The sequence below is a fragment of the Chinchilla lanigera genome, unplaced genomic scaffold, assembly GCF_000276665.1.
Source record: "Chinchilla lanigera isolate Chin_1 unplaced genomic scaffold, ChiLan1.0 scaffold00085, whole genome shotgun sequence".
In the NCBI taxonomy this organism is placed as follows: Eukaryota; Metazoa; Chordata; class Mammalia; order Rodentia; family Chinchillidae; genus Chinchilla; species Chinchilla lanigera.
This window is the reverse complement of record NW_004955486.1, coordinates 3,764,703-3,781,521: the sequence shown is the minus strand read 5'-3', so window position 1 is coordinate 3,781,521 and position 16,819 is coordinate 3,764,703. Positions and strand designations below refer to the sequence as shown.

The 16,819-nt window shown below is 48.0% G+C and overlaps 1 protein-coding gene across 1 annotated transcript in view; it reads right to left on the bottom strand.

The window, feature by feature from the left end:
- Positions 1-16,819, bottom strand: part of Clstn1 (calsyntenin 1) — a gene marked incomplete at its 5' end in the record, with an annotated part of 106,890 nt that overhangs the window by 32,337 nt on the left and 57,734 nt on the right. The window contains 1 exon segment of the mRNA XM_013504165.1: positions 880-1,002. Within this exon segment, the coding sequence (XP_013359619.1) occupies positions 880-1,002 (123 nt within the window).

The following is a 16,819-nucleotide window of genomic DNA, read 5'->3' as shown; positions in this document are numbered from 1 at the left end:
ATTGAACCCAGGACTTTGTGCATTCTAAGTGAGTACTCTGTGACTAAGCTAAACCCTCAGCTTTTCTGATTTTGGGATAGGAGCTCGATAAGTTGTCCAGGCTGGCCTCAAACTTGCAATCCTCCTGCTTCAGCCTCCCAAGTGGCTGGGATTCTAGGCATATGCCACCAGAACCATCTTACTTTTAATACATTCTTAACTTGAGTTACTTCATAAAAATGAAGTTTGTGTCCAGCTGGGTACTGTGCTGCAGGTCAATAATCCCAGTTACTCAGAAAGCTGAGGCAGGAAGAGCACAAGTTCAAGCCCACCCTGGGTAACTGAGCAAGACCTTGCCCCAAAATAAAAAATTTTAAAAGGGCTAGGGATGCAGCTCAGTACCATGTTCCTGGGATTAATAATCAATACAGGAGGGGAAAAAAGTAATCTGTACAAAAGTATCCCATACAGACTGCTCAGCTTTTTCACAGATATCACTGCAGGTCACAGGTCACAAGTCACAGGAGGTAGAGTCCTAGATCCTCGACGCCCAGGCCCAGCAGCACCAGGGCTCGGGGAGCAGGTGAGGAGGGGACCAAGCACATCTGCGTGTGCACATCAGCACAACCGTCGCCACGTGCATGCTGAGGTCTGAGACTTGCTGCTCGCTGGCTACAGTGAGGCAATTATGATCGACTTAACTGAGCTACATGACATAATTAAATATCTGCTTTTCAATGACCAGAACAGGTTGCTGTCCACCACCCCAACGTTAAAAGGAAAATGTGCGATACCCAGGAGCACAAGCAGCCGCCAGCTATCAGAGGCTGTCAGACAAGCTCAGAGCACTGGAATGGCTGTCAGTCGTGTCTACCCAGGTAGAGCCCGCGGCAGCAGTACCTGCAAAGCGCAGAGGCGCATCCTTATCCAGTGCGATGAGGGGCGGGTCGAGCAGCACTGTGTTGTCATTCTCGGTCACGATCCCGTGGTAGGTGGGCTCCAGCCAGGGTTTGTGCTTGTTAACTAGGTTTTGCAGAAGAAAACAAGCAAGGTTAGAGTTTGCTGCTTTGAAGATGTGCACCTATTTTGCTTTGGTTTTCACTGGTGCTGGGGATGGACACTCAGGCCTCACACGCCCTAGGCAAGCACCCAGCCGCCGCACAGCCTCACGCCAGGCCCATCCCAGGCCGCGCATCTACTGTTACAACTCTCAGTGGGCCAGACAGCAACAATTACATTTTTGTAGCAGTATTAGGTATCAAGACCTAAACTGCATGAAATCTAAATTCTAGAGTAAATACTGTTTATTTTGATAAACAGTATTCAGAAATTATCTGAATCCATGAAGCAATCAGGAGGAGGAAACAGCTGGGCATGGTGGCACATGCCTGTAACGGGAGGCTGAGGCAGAAGGATCCATAGGAGTTCTGGGCCAGCCTTGGCTACATGAGTGAGTTCAAGGTCCACCTAAACTGCATAGCGAGACCTTGTCTCAAAAAAAGAAGAAACTGCTTCCAAAATCAAGCGAAAGAAAAAAACTGATGACTATAGATAAACTCAAACTACCTGTTATTAGCCTGTTAGAGAAAATTTACAAAGAAAAACTGTTCTTACTTCTTTATGACCATTACTTGCCAAGGCATGATTTAAAATTAGCATTAGAAACAAAAATGCAAACAGATTCTGTGAAGACAATACTTACAAATTACAAACACCAAACATTAAATGAAATTAAACACAAAATTTCTATAAAAAGACCAAAAACACGAGCGTTTAAGGATGACCCACTTTGACCAGGCATGGGGTGGCACACAGTTGCAATCTCAGCACTTGGGAGGCTGAGGCAGGAGGATCACTGAGAGCTCGAGGACAGCCTGGGCTACAAAATGAGTTCAAGACCAGCTTGATCTACACAGTGAAACCCTGTCTCAAAAAGACAAAAAAAAGAAAAAAAAGAATGCCCACTTTGGAGGTGGTTGACCCCTATAGGGTCAGCTTCATGCTCCCTCTATTCTGAGCCTCACAACCCCAAGAACAGCACTGATTTCTTGGCTTGACCTCTTTTTTCTGTCTCAAAAACTAAAGGAGGGCTGGAAAGTAGCTCAGTGCAAAGGTCTTGGGTTCAATCCCTAAAATCACAAAAAAAAGAAAAGAACTAAAAAACACAAATAATTCCAGACAAAGCCATTTCCTCTCATCACAATAGCTGGGCACCAACCTCCCCTCACCCACTTGCTGCTGCTTGGACCTCAGGATCCCTGGTCACTGACAGCAAAAAATTCTCAGAGGGCCTGGTGGTGCCTGCATACATGGCTTTATCAGTCAGGTTCACTATACTACATAAAATTAAAACAGAAGTAATGTGATATTTATTAACTTTATAAAACCCATAGTGCCAGGCGTGGTGGCTGTAATCCCAGCACTCGAGAGGCTGAGGCAGGAGGATTGTTGTGAGTTGGAGACCAGCCTGGGCTACAAAGTGAGCTCACAGACAACCTGAACTGCATAGTAAGACCCTGTCTCAAAAAGACAAAAAAATAAAAAATAAATAAGTAAAACCCACTGTAAGGACCGGGGATATAGCTCAGTGGCACAACATCTGCCTGGCAATCACAAGGCCCTGAGTTTGATTTCCAGCACCAAAATAACAGTAATAATAATTTTTTTAAAAACCCATTGTAGGGCTGGGGATTAGCTCAGTGGTGCAGCACCTGCCTGGCAAGCTTGAGGTCCTGAGTTCGATTCACGGTCTCCCACAAAAAAAAATACTAAAGTAAAACCCAATGTATTTCAACATAAGTACGTTAATGAAAACTGTTTCTAAAAACAGTGTTTCCCAAGAAAAGTGGAAACCTCTTACTGTTTTCACTTTGTGTTTTGAGACAGGGTCTCACTGCACTGCCCCAGCTGACCTCAAACTCCCGGGCTCAGGCGACCCTCCAGCCACAGCCTCCAGAGTTGACACTACAGGCCCACACACCTACTCGGCTTTAAGGCCTTGTGTTTCTGCAAACCTCCAGGTTGGGGGCGTAACAGAAAACAGCTGGGTTCTCACTGCTGCCCTCCCCCGCAGGCAGCGTGTGTTCTCACTACCCTCCACAGAACCCCAGGAAACTCCTGAACATGGTGGGCGGGAGAAGACGGGGAGGGCACATGGCACCTCAGTGTCACTAACCAGCGCTGACCTCCTCTATGCCAAGGGTCTGGAGGTGTCGTCCTCACTCTCTCTGGTCTGTGGTCCCAGTTCGAGGCCTCTTTTTGGGACTGGTATGACCTAGGCTTTAGCCACCGGGAAGGTGGTGCGTGTGCGTGCGTGCGTGTGTGAGAGCGAGAGATTCTGGCAGGTGGCAGGTGGGTGCTCCAAACATGGGAGCCAGAAAATGCAGAGGTGCTGCGTGAGCCAAGGAGGTCAAGAGAGCATGCAGGGAAAGTTAACTACGGTGAGATCAGGAGGGGCCCGTCAGCACATCCAACGCAGGTTACAGAGACCAAAAGGCAAAATGCCTCGGAAACACACCCTCTGCCCTGACAAGTGCTCTGGGACCAGAAAGCTGGTGAAAAAGGCCCCAGAAGGTGCCAGCACCAGCGTCCTGCTCTGAGGCAGCTACAGGACAGCAGCGAGGAGGCAGCTGGTGGCACTGCTGGGCCAAGCCTCACAAGCAGTGTGGCCCTGTTGAGGGTGGGGTAGGGCTCCACAGGACAAAGGGCAGCCTACTGTGCAGTGGGGCAGGCGCCTCACCTGCTGGGTCTCTGCACCCTCTCCAGGTAATGGGGACTGACCCCAAGGCCTTTGCACTAAGTCACCCCTAGCCCTGTTTTCTATTTTGAGATAGGGTCTCACTGAGTCACTATGTTGCCACGTTGGGCTTGGACTTACAATCCTTCTGCCTCAGCCTCCCAGAGCCCTGGGATTACAGTGTGCATCACTACACCTGGCTTCCAGGTATCTTTTCCAGAAAACCATGCTCTGACATAGCTGGGATGCTGCTGCTGGAGTGATTGATGTAAGGCAAATGAGCTGTTTTACAGAAGGATGTACTCTGAACACCCCACAGGCTATCATCCCTCTCTCATTTAAAACAAGCTTTACTTTAATTGACCATTAAGAACAATATTTGATTCCTATTTGTTTTCATACTTTAAAAGGTTTTATTAATAAAAACACAAGCATAATGAGACATTCTAGTATTTGAGTCCGGAAAACTCCTGACTTAAACCAAATGAGTTTATTGACTTCACTTAAACAGGAATGAAAAAATACAAAGCACTTCGAACTGCAGAAAACCTGTGATAAATGACTAATAACAGAAAGTGTGACCTGCCACCTTATGGGAAAGGCTGCAGGCCTTTCCAGGAAATGGGTAAGGGTTGGTGGGGGGGGGGTGTGTGACTACAGCTGTATTTCCACACCCGTATTCTAATTTTATAATTCAAACTTTCTAGATTGCCCATTTAAATTGGCAGTACAATGAAGAGATCTGGCCAGTTCCAGGGACTGAACTTTTCAATATTTAATGAATGGTATTTTTAATATTTCATTGCATTCAATTTGCATTATAAAACATTTATAGAAACAAGTGATTGATGTTTCTGTAAATCAGCCCTTTAAAAAACAACTCACAAAGACAACTGACTACCGGCAGCTAGTCTAGGAAGAAGTCCTAGGTTACAGGGCTATACCTGATTCATTTCATCTCATTCTAGACCATTAAACTCCAACTACATTTCAAACAACTCAGCACTAATTTAAAATACACAACAGGAAAGTTGTCAATCAGATCTTCGGTAAGTGTGGGCATATCTGGAGTACACACACCTACTACTTGAGGACATGACTAGCTTTTATGGCTGTGGGAGATTTTAATTTTCAGAAATTGCCACAGAAAGCCAGGAGTGGTGGCACACGCCTGCAATCCCAGCTCTTGGGAGGCTGAGGCAGGAAGATCACTGCAAGTTCAAGACCAGCCTGGGCTACAAAGTGAGCTCAAAGCAAAGTGAGCTCAAGGCCAGCCTGAACTGCATAGCACGACCCTATCTCAAAAAAACAGAAAAAAAAAAAAAAAAAGAAAAGAAAGAAAGAAAGAAAAAAGAAATTGCCACAGATCTTAAAATCAAAACAAAAAAAATGTAATAGCCAACTTCAGCATTAACTTTTAATACAAAAATTAAGCCAGCATTAGTGATGCACACTTGTAATCCCAGCACTCTGGGAGGCTGAGGCAGGAGGAACACAAGGTGAAGCCCAGCCTGGGCAACTTAGTGACTTAGCTAGACCATCTCAAAATAAAAAACGGGCTGGGGAATGTAGCTCATCACAAAAATCCTGGGTTTAGTCCCCAGCATAGCAAATGTAAGACAAAGTTATGCCTCCTGGGCCTAGGGATATATCTAAGTGGTAGAGCGCTTTCCTAGCATGTCAGAGCGCTAAGTTCCATCACCATGGGGAGAGGGGTAAAGTTAGGCATCCTGAGCACCCATGGGCTAAGGATAAACTGGTCCCTAGACCAAGCCACACAAGCAAGAGACTTGGCAGGTTGGCTCCAAAGTCTACTCAATGACAAGGCAACCCAGCACCCCAAACCACTCCCTTCTGAGCTGCTCATGTATATGGAGAAATCCAAACTAGAACCTGAGGTGTGCCTCTTATTTCAGAACACATGAGTGGTCATATGGTTCCTTAAATAATAACAGCAGATTATTTCAGGAGATTTTTAGGCGTTTCACCTATAAATTCTAGACTTCAAAAGAATCTGCAATTAAGGAATACTGCCACCAGGTGGCAGAAGTTACCTTCAGTGGTATGCTCCAAATTGCCACCTAGCTCCAGTAAAAATCCCACTAGCTACTTACTAAGGCAGTGTAAGCAGGCCCTGTTAAGATCATTTGCACAGAAAGGTGTCTTAGACTGTGTTTAAAATCTCTAGCTGATTCTTTTCTTCCCTCAAAATACACTTTAAATACTATGGTAGGAAAGTAGTTCCAAAATCAAAATAGAAAAACGGGCTGTCTGACTCTCCGAGTACTGTCCCAGACTTAGGTTCTTATGCTAGGATGAGACCATCCCTGGTCCTTCTCACCAGCTTAATGTCCAAAGTCCTCTTTGCTTCTCCCAGCCACTGACTGACTTGTTCAGCCCACTCTCCTAGACACTGCTGTGCCTGAGGTCCGGAGCAATGCAAGCCTGCACCCCAAGCAGCAGGGCCAGTACAAGCACACTCGGGTCACAGCAGCCAACTAGAGAGGGCAGCACTCTGCTCCACGTGGGGAACCACCAGCGGGGGTGGCTCACCACAGTCGCACAGACGCACGGGACAAAGCTGCTGCCGCTTCAAACACTGCTCCCTGAGCTGGCGGGACAGTATGCGCTCTCAGTGGGGCACAGACACGGCCAGGGTGCTCACACAGGGGACAGGACACAGCATGGGCCTCACCCACTCAATTAGGGGGCAAGGGCATTGCTGGGCAGACCTGGGAGGCCGGCACACCTGCGGCAGCAGCACAAGCATAAGGGGGACCTGGCAAGGTGTGCGGGGACACGGGGGCTCGGGGCAGGAGGGAGCACTGTAAGCCACAAATGTGAGGCTGTTAGTGGGACGACCAAGACTCAGCCGGACGCCTGGCTCTGAGAACACCGCAAGGCTCAGGGGCCCCAGGATGCCGGCGGCAGCACTCAGGCCCTTGCCCTCTCCATCCTGACACTGAATCTGCAGACCTGGGCAGCTGTCCGGGTTTCATGGCGCGGGAGGGAGAAAGGGCAGGAACCTTGCGACGGGCAGCACTTGGCTACTGTGTGGATTCTGCTTCTCACTTGCGCTGGAAACGGGAGGCTTTGTTGTTTGAGTTTTATTTGCTTGCAGCACTGAGGAGTGAACCCAGGGCCTGGAGCCTGCTTGCTAGTGCTGGCAGCGCATCATTCAACCTGCCGAACCCCGGTGGGCATCGAAGCCAGGAGCGGCACCAACTGCTGGGCCTTCCCGCTGTAAGGCGTATAGGGAAGTGAAGGCCCCTCTGCGCATGTGTCTTGACAAGTGAATCGCAAGCATAAGTCCTGTTTCAGAAATAACTAAAAGAGGGGGTGGGGATTTAGCTCAGTGGCAAAGCGCCTGCCTGGCAAGCGCAAGGTTGTGAGTTTGGTTCCCGGTACCGGAGAAAAACCAAAAAAAAAAAAAAAAAAGAAGTAACTAAAAGGGGAGAGAGCAGGGCTAAGGAGGCTTCTTGGGCTTATGGACTCGTTCCCATGATCACCTCCCAATTAGCACCTCCTAAATATGGAAGTGTGGTTTGAAGCAAGTCCCCAGTCTCCAACCCTTCAGAGGCCTTACTTTATCCTTTTATTCAGCAAAGAGGAGAAGCAGTGTTTTGTGGTGATACTGTTAAGCATAAAACCAAGCGAACAACAAAACTCGGGCACTTTTAACAAAAGAGAAAACTTCCACCAGCCAAAGTAGCAAGAACATGAAATGTGCAAAATCTCCCCACCCGGGGCCATTCCCAGGAACACCTTTTGTCAGCACAGCATCAGTTGCCTCCCGCTTGGAAAAATGTATTTCTAAGTCACTATCAGTAATGTTTCTTCCTGAAACAGAACACTTCCAAAGAATCTCCATTTTGTGCGCCCAAGTTTAAAGCTTCCTCATCATAATCCCAAATAAACCTGGCTTCGAAATGCGTAAAATACCTCTAGTGTGCGCCAGACACTGTTTTGATCAGGAGTTGAGAGCTCGGCACTGGGACACCCTGGGCCAGACGGTTTCTGGTTGAGGGGTGTCTGGGGCCACTCAGAGTGTTCCTCAGTGCCTTTGGCCTCCTACTACTAGAGGCTGCCAGTGCCTCTGCCACTCAGGACAGTGAGAGCTGTCTCCAGACACCTCCCAGGTTTCCTGGGCGCCCCTTGCCCTATCCCCTAGACAACCACCACTTTGGATCCACCTTCTTAAAGAAATTCAGTGTTTTCCACTAGTTATCATCACCTGCAAACTTTGAAATACCCAACCTCATAACTTAGCTGTATTACTTCAGTGTGAAGGTAATTTTCAGCGTAAAATAAATCCTTCAATCAATCAAGCACTTAATCTTTCCACAAGCACAGTGAAACTTCTCCTTGTTCACCATGCCGAGAACAAGCACCGAGCACTGCACCAGCCACGTCCTGTGATGTCCGAGGCTGGCAGCAGGCCTGGCCATGTTCCAAATGGTGGGAGTGGACCTGGGCCCAGCTCTCTGGGAGTACACAGGCCCAGAAACCTATCCCTGGGGTTGTCACTGCTAGGCCAACTCACTGAGCTGGTCAGCCATTAAATGCCACAGAGAGAAGCAAGTGCAGAGTGAGGAAGAGCCCAGAGGGGCTTTCTGCCTGTGGAAACCCAGCCGGACCAAGGAGACCCAGCCCAAGGAGGCCCAGCCTGCCTCTGCATGCCAGGACCAAGCACCCCTCGGGGATGACCAGCCCCAGGGCAGGGCAGAGAGAAGCCAGGCACGCAGCAAAGAGGGAAAAGAATTGCAGCCTGTAGTTTGCAGTCCAGGCTTCTATTGCACCAGGCTGCGGGTAGCTGTCCCCATCTGAGACCTCAAGTTAAGGAGGGACGACAGGACGGAGCAGAATCCCAAGGAAGGGCCGCTGTGGTCTGAGCGTGCCCCCCGGTTTTCATGTGCTAGACACCGAATCCCCAAGTTCCTGTGCTGATGGGTCACAGGCAGGGCATCCGGGAGCCACCACATCAGATGAGGTCAGGAGGGTGCAGCCCCATAGTGGCATTAGCAGCTTTGTACGAGGAGGAAGAGAGAGCTGAGCAGCACTGTCCCCTCTTGTCAAGCGGGCCCTTGGCCACCAGATGCCGCAGCTTGCTATCAGAATTTTCAGCCTACAGAACTGCAAAAACATCAGTGTCTTTTGTTTACAAATAATCTAGTCTCTGCGGTGTTACAACAAAAAAATGCACAAAAACAAAGAACTCTCCTTTCCCCCCTTCCTCTAGCCAGCCTGAGTCCTTACTGCACCCCAGGCAGAGGCCTAGAAACAAGAAACTTACTAAGTGTAGCAGCCCTCCCCTCCCCCAAGCTCCTTAAGGCCTGGTGAGAGTGACAGTTTGGGGATGGGCTATGGTCCCTGGTAGTCTTATGCTTAATAGGCACAAGGCCTAGGGTCCCACTCCCAGCACCCTCCAGAAAACTTATCTGCAACCACAGCCTGCAAAAAAATTCTTACAGTCTAATATTTGAAAGTTTAAAATGGGTCTTCTAATTTTTCCTCCAAAGCTGGGCGTGGTGGTGCACACCTGTAATCCCAGCACTCAGGAGGCTGGGGCAGGAGGATTGTTGTGAGTTTGAGACCAGCCTGGGCTACAAAGTGAGCTCAAGGCCAGCCTGAACTGCATAGCAAGGCCAGTCTGAATTGCATAGCAAGACCCTGTCTCAAAAAGACAAAAAAAAGGACTAATTTTTCCTCCGAATTTCAAATAATATTTTTTTTTTTAAATTGTAGTTGCTGGGCTTGGTAGTGCACACCTGTAATCCCAGCACTTGGGAGGCTTAGGCAGGAGGACTGTTGCGAGTTTGAAGCTAGCCTGGGCTGCGGTGAGTTCAAGGCCAGCCTGAACTGCATAGCGTGACCCTGTCTCAAAAAGACAAAAAAAAAATTTTTTGTGGTAAAATTAAACAACATAAAGTTTACCATCTTATCCCTTTTTTTTTTTTTTTTTTCCACTGCTTTTGGAGACAAGGTGCTCATCGTATTGCCCAGGCTGACCTCAAACTGCTGGGTTCTAGCCAGCTTCTGACCTCACACACTGCAGAGCTAGGACTATAGGCAGGGCCACTGCACCAGCTTAAACCAATCCTCCCCTCCCCACACTGGGAACTGAGCCCAGGGGTTTGTGTGTGCTAGGCAAGCACTCTACCCCTGAGCTACATCTGCAGCCCTTTTCAAACATTTTGTCATGAGATACCCAGCTGGGCTCATACTTGTAATCCTCAACCTACGAAGTAGCTGGGACTATAGGTGTCCAACCTCACACCCAGCAGTAACCTTCACCATTTTTAAGTGTACAGTTCACACATTACTGTTTTTGCAACCATCATACCCACCCTGCTTCAGGACTCTCCTCCTCCTGGCCCCTGGCAACCATCAGTCTATTTGCCGTCTCTAGGTACCTCATATAAGAGGAATCATACAGTACTTGTCATTTAGTGACTGATTTTTTTTCATCACTATAACATCCTCAAGATGTTATCACCCATGGTTTGTTTGTTTTTTGTCTGTTTGTTTTGGGGTTTTTTTGGTCTTTTTGAGACAGAGTCTCTCTATGCAATTCAGGCTGGCCTTGAACCAGGCTTGGTCTCAAACTTGCAATGATCCTCCTGCCTCAGCCTCCCGAGTGTTGGGATTCCAGGCATATGCCACCATGCCCGGCCCCATCCATATTTAGTTTGTCAAAATTTCCTTCTTTTTCCATTGTAATTGCACACTCATCCACTGATGGCCACTAGTGCTTCCTCTGTTGGCGGTGACAAGGACAACGCCGCTGTGAACCGGGGTGTGCATCTCCTTGGACCCCGCCTTCACTTCTTTGGAAATGCACCCAGAAGCAGAACTGCTGGATCATACGGTGGTTCTATCTTTAATTTTTTGAGGAACTGCCATGCTATTTTCCACAGTGACAAAACCACTTTCCATTTGCAACCATGGTTCCACTTTCTCTACTTCCCTGTGAACACTTGTTTGGTTTGTTTTTTAAACAATAATTATGCTGGTAGATGTGACCAAATCAATTCTATATTGAACATATATAAATATAAAAATATAAATATATAAATTCTATACTGAATTTTTTATATTACATGAAAAGTGTAACAGACACAAAAGATGAGGAAACAGAATAAATCCCACGAACCCATCTCTAGGTAACTGCAATGGCCAGCACCGGGCCAATCTTGTCTGACTCGCACCCCACCAATTACAACTCTTTTTTGTTTCTGTCTTCTTCCCCAGCTCTTTTTAACAGTGCTGGGCACTGAACGCAGGCCCCGTGCACTCGCAGCAAGTGCTCTGCTGCTGCGCTACCTCCTCAGCCCCTCAATTATTTTTAAATAAATCCCAATCCTGTAACATCACTCGTGAACACTTCAACATGCATCTCTAAAAGACAACTCCTTCTAAAACTAACCACAATACTATTATTACCTAAAAAGTTCACTGTAAGTATTAAACACTTAGTTGGCATCCGTATATCTGGCCATTTTGAAGTATGAAATAATTTACCTCAATGTATACATCTCCATATGGTAACTTTCTGCTGTTTAATTCTGAATTCTGCTATGAAAGAAAAACTGTAACACTGATAACCCTTGAATGACAATGCTCTTTGAGTTTCTGCAGCTTTGCCCATTCTTGTTTCGCCGCTGCTGACTCAGCAGGTTCTGTAGATGTTTACCAAGTCGAGATAGCTGGCCTCGACTCCTGACGTGCTGGAAGGTCTTGTCACGAATGAATAGGACCTTACCAAACGCCATTTCCCTCTAACCTACACAATCACGCAATCCTTACTCTTAAGCTTGTCAATATGGTTGACTTGTGAGTGCTCAAACAGTCTTGTATATGTGGGATAAATTCCCTACAGTCAAGGTGTATGATTCCTTTTATAGATCAATGGATTTGAATTTCTAATATTTTGTTAAAAACTTTTTCTAAGAACTTTACTGAGGTTGCCATTTGAAAAAAAAAGTCCTGTTTTGATCTGAAAATCCTACTCGTTTGAATACAGCCCATTTTGTTCAATCAACATCAAATCCAACACATTTACAGCGCACCAGTCACAAGTCAGGCGCTCTGTGTGTCATTTTGCTTATCATTAAGACTGGTTTTTCCAAAAGCATTATTTAGCTACACGATTAGCAAAGAGACAGCAACTGTCACAATGTTATTTTTGAGAATCAGGGTGTGATGATCACAAATGTGCTTCTAAAATTTAAGATAAAAAGAAGTCAAGTAGAACTAATGTCCCTGCTGTCAAGTCTGGCTGAAACAGAGCATCCTCAAAGCTGAGACAAATACAGTGCCTGCAAGTCTATGATTCAGCCATGTTCATAACCTTTCAGACCACAGGTTCTCTTCAGAAATCTATCCAAAGCCTGAAGCCCTCGCCCACTCAAAAAATGCACAAACACACAAAGCAGTAGGTTTAAGGGGTGTCTGAGCCCCACACGTGCAGTCCAGGTGAAAACTGCTATTACGAAACATAGAGTGGAATCTAACTGACCTCAGGAAGCCGGCGTCTTCATCTAGCGCCTCCACATGACCGGTGTCTTGGTTACTTTTTTCTCGTTGCTGGGACAAAAACACCTGACGCCCAAAATTAAGGAAGGAAAGGTTTATTTCGCTTACAGTTTGTGGAGGTTTTAGTCCATACTTGGCAGGTTACAAGACAGAGTGGCACATGGCACATAGGGCTACAGCTCATGGCAGCAGAACACAACAAAAGCAGCAAGCACCAAAAGGGAGGAATAGCCGCAAGCAGCCTCTTCCTCTCCCTTACATATGCAAACTATCCACCCCAGGGTGGGTGTAGCTCTCACACCCATAATCAATCAAACTCTAAAAGCCTGCCCCATGGCCGCATGAGGCTTTGGGGGGACACCCAGACATAAACCATAACACCAGAAAGCAAACTGCAAAGCTGTGGCTCTAGAATTTTACTTGTATTCAAGAGTCTACAGCAGCAGTATCTTCACCCTTGGTTCCTAGACAACCCCCTCACTACCTCAGGACAGTGGCCAGGAAGAAAACGAAAAAAGGAGAGCACTGCCGCTGCCTCTGTAGGGTTTAGTGGCTGGTGACACAGACAGGCGGACAGTGACAGACAAGTTAACTTCATGCTGCCAGGACAGTGTCTCGTTTAAATAAAGGCACAGAGCCCAGAGAAGCTTCTGGGATTGCTTCCCAATCAGCGGCACAGAGGGGCATCCCTGGTGCTCGCTCCCTCAGCAGGTGAAACCACCACACATTATCACCTCATGTTTTTAAGAAGATGAAAAGGAAGAGGTATCTTTAGTTAAAATAGTAAGGTTCTAGCCAGGCGTGGTGGCACACGCCTGTAATCCCAGCACTCGAGAGGCTGAGGCAGGAGGGTTGTTGCAAGTTCAAAACCAGCCTGGGCTACAAAGTAAGCTCAAGGCCAGCCTGAATTGCATGGCAAGACCCTGTCTCAAAAAGACCAAAAAGAAAAAAAAAAACTAGTAAGGTCCTATCAAGTGCAGTGGCCCACGCCTGTAATCCCAGCACTCAGGAGGCTGAGGCAGAGAACAGCCACAAGTCTGAAGCCCGCCTGGACTACACTGTGAGCCCAACGCCAGCCTGAACCACACAGCAAGACTGTGTCTCAAAAGAGAAACAACAGTAAGGTCCTAGGTGAATGAAAAGGGGGCATGTGGCAAAACCTTATTCTAGTATTATTATAAATAATCCTACATTGATTGTAATTCTGTCAGTTACATCTTAAAAATGGAAATAAGGGCCAGGGATATAGCTCAGCGGCACAAGCGCCTGCCTGGCAAGCACAGCTCCTGAGTTCGATTCCCAGTACAAAAAAATTTTTTTAAAAAAAGGAAACTTCTTGGATTAAAGCTAGTAAGGTGTGAGGGTAGGGGGATGGATGGATGAAAGAGTAGAAAGGTTTCCTTTCCTCCTTTTTTTCCCATATGCTATATTGTTCAGCTTGACCTTAAACTCCTGGGCTCAAGTGATCTTCTTGCCTCCGCCTCTTGAGTAGCTGGGGTTACAGTGACTGACACAAGGTCCAGCAAGGCGTCCCTCTTTAAACAAGTCCCAGGGTCATCCTACAGAACAGCCTGAAGAGATGCTCTGAGCATACACCATCTACAGCTCGGCATAGTCACTGCTCCTAACCCGGCGAGGACGGCTAGCATTTACTCCCTGCCACAGGAAAGCACGCTTTAGTTACAGTGGTCTCCAACAAATGTCCTTAGAAAGCAAAGCGTACACTGAGCTGGGAATGAGGCAGAGCTCAGTGGTAGAGCACACGCCCAGCCTGAGGTCCTGGTTTTCATTTCAGCGATAAAAACGGCCCATATGGAAAGAAGCTACACTTCTCTCAGCTACTACCTGATTTTTCTCCCACTCAGGTTTTCCTAAGTGGTTTATTTAATTTTCCAAATATCATATTGACAAACTTTTCTAGAAGCACATAAAAACATGGCCATGGCATTGAGCACAGAAATGACTTACTTTTCTAATTGGGTTATTTTTCACTCAATGTAAGATTCACCCTATGAAACCAGCCAGCCAGGAGCCAACACAAAGCATAATGGAGCTGGTGCAGTGGCCACACCTCTGACTGCCTTGGCAACTCAGCCGAGCCAAGCAGAAGAGCACGCGCGCCCGGGCCTGGGCTGCAGCACAGGCGAGGCCCTGGGTCCATCCCCGCACTGGGGTGGGAGCGAGTCTGCCAGCCACGTCTGCTGTCCACGTTCACTCTGCCTCTGAGCTTCACAAACAACTGTCACATGTACCGAGCGCTTCTCTCTTAATGTCACAAACGTGACGTGACAGCCACTGTAACACAGGAGCCTCAGGTCCAGCAACAAGATTTCTACTGACAAAAGCTTTTGCATGACTCTTCCAGAAGTCCCCAAGGTGACAGGTGAGCATCCATATACACCCAGGAAGGAAGAGGTCTCCCTGGAGTCGGGCTGGGACCCTGGGAGGGTGCAGGTAAGTGCTCCTGTGCTCAGACCGGTCCTCTGGGTCTTGAAAGCCAACACCCTTCAGCAGTCCTCCTCCTCACTGGGAGGCCAAGAGCCACACCTTAAGTGCAGGGTCTCTGGGAACAGAGCAGGCTCTCCGCTCCAATCCACACCATGCATAAAGACGTGTTCAAGTCGGGGAGGTGGCACTCCATAGCCTATAATCCCAGCCTTCCGGGAGGCTGAGGCAGGAGGGTCCTCAGTTTGAGGGTGGCCTTGGCTACTCTACAGACCCTGTCTCAAACAAGAAACAGTGATACTTGCAGGCCAGCAACCCCAGGAAGTGGAGGGTCACTGACCAAGGTATGTGGGCACAGGGGTGAGGCTCGGAGCCCTGGGAGATTACACCTCTGTGGCCTCTCAGTGGAGGTGCCATAGGGCTGGGCTGTAAAGAAGTGCAAAAAGGAGGAGTGGAAGACCAGGCAGGGCTGGAGGGGGAAGCAGAGGGCAAAACTGGAGAAACCTCACTCAGTAAAGTGGGTGCCCTGAAGGGCAGGAGAGCACAAAGGCCCAACCGCAGCCTCCCCGCCCCCGCCTACAGAACCCCAGAGGCTTCCCCAGCAGGCTCCTGATGAAGGGAGCTCCTGTGCCCATGTGGAGCTGGACTCTGAGAATGTCACACACTCCCAAACAGAACCATTGAGCCAGCCCAGCCCGGTGGCGCACAGCTGTCATCCTACTACTGAGGGAAACTGAGGCAGAGGAACCAAAGTTTGAGCCCTCCTCAGCAACTCAGTGAGACCCTGTTTCAAAATAAACACTTTTTAAGAAGAGCTGGGGATGCAGCTCTGGGGTACAGGATCCCTGGCTCATTCTCGGCGCGCAAGGCCATCCCAGGGCTTCCTTGTAAGAAAAGGAGGTCCTAAGCCCACTGCGGCAATCTCATGCTTCCTCCCCTGAAGCCGTGGGAATGTCCCCTTCAGAGGGAGCATGCCTTTAGTCTCCTCTCCTAGGATACTCAGCAGAGACACCAGCTTTGCCACAGGTCCTGTTCCTGCAGCAGCCCAAGGCCTGCCTTAGGCATCATCACCTCAGGCGTGACTGCTTTCCAGACTTTCTCAGAGTCCAGCACAGCATCCAACCATCTCTGCGAGGTGCTCAGCGGCAGGTCCCGCAGCCTTCAGTGAACCCCAACCCCACCGCCAGCTTTTCCTAACAGCCTCGTTGGCATCAGATCAACTCTTGCCTGCTTGGACTTCCCGCTGCCTCATGGCCCTGCTAATGCTGGGGAAACTGATTTTGAGCTGGCTGCTAAGGATGATAATCAGTTAAGGCACCCACACCTGCATTCTGCAAAGAACTTCAATGACCTCATTGAAACAGAAGCTACAGCTAAGAAACACAGGCACCTTGCAAGCTGGTGGAGGAAAAAACAGGTTTTTTTTGAGACAGGGTCTTGCTATGTCTTCCAGGCTGGCCTTGAACTATGTAGCCCAAACTGTCCTAGAATTCATGGCAGTCCTCTTGGCTCAGTCTCCCGAGTGCTGGGATTATAGGCATGTGCCACCACACCCAGCCAGGAAAATATTTTTGGAACTGAGCCCTTCAACACCCCTCAATTCATGTCCTACATGGATAGTCATCTGCATCAAAAAGCCAATTATTTCCTGGAGACCCAGCTACTCAGCAGGCTGAGGCAGGAGGATCACTAGAGTCCAGGGGGTTTTTTTGTTTTTTTGTTTGTTTGTTTTTGTGGGGTTTTTTGTCTTTTTGAGAAAGAGTCTCACTATGCAGTTTAGGCTGGTCTTGAACTCACTTTGTTTTGTTTTTGTTTTTGTTTTTCTTCTGGTACCAGGAATCGAACTCAGGACCTTGCACTTGCCAGGCAGGCACTGTGCCGCTGAGCTAAATCCCTAGCCCCTTGGATTCACTTTGTAGCAAAGGGTAATCTGGAACTCCGTAATTTAAAACCAGGGTTGGGGCTGGGGATTTAGCTCAGCAGCACAAGCGCCTGCCTGGCAAGCGCAAGGTCGTGAGTTCGATACCCAGTACCGGAAAAAGAAAAAAAAAAAACAAAAAAACTAAAAACCAAAACCAGTCAGGGGAACATAAAAAGACTATGTCACCAAAAAAAAAAAAAAAA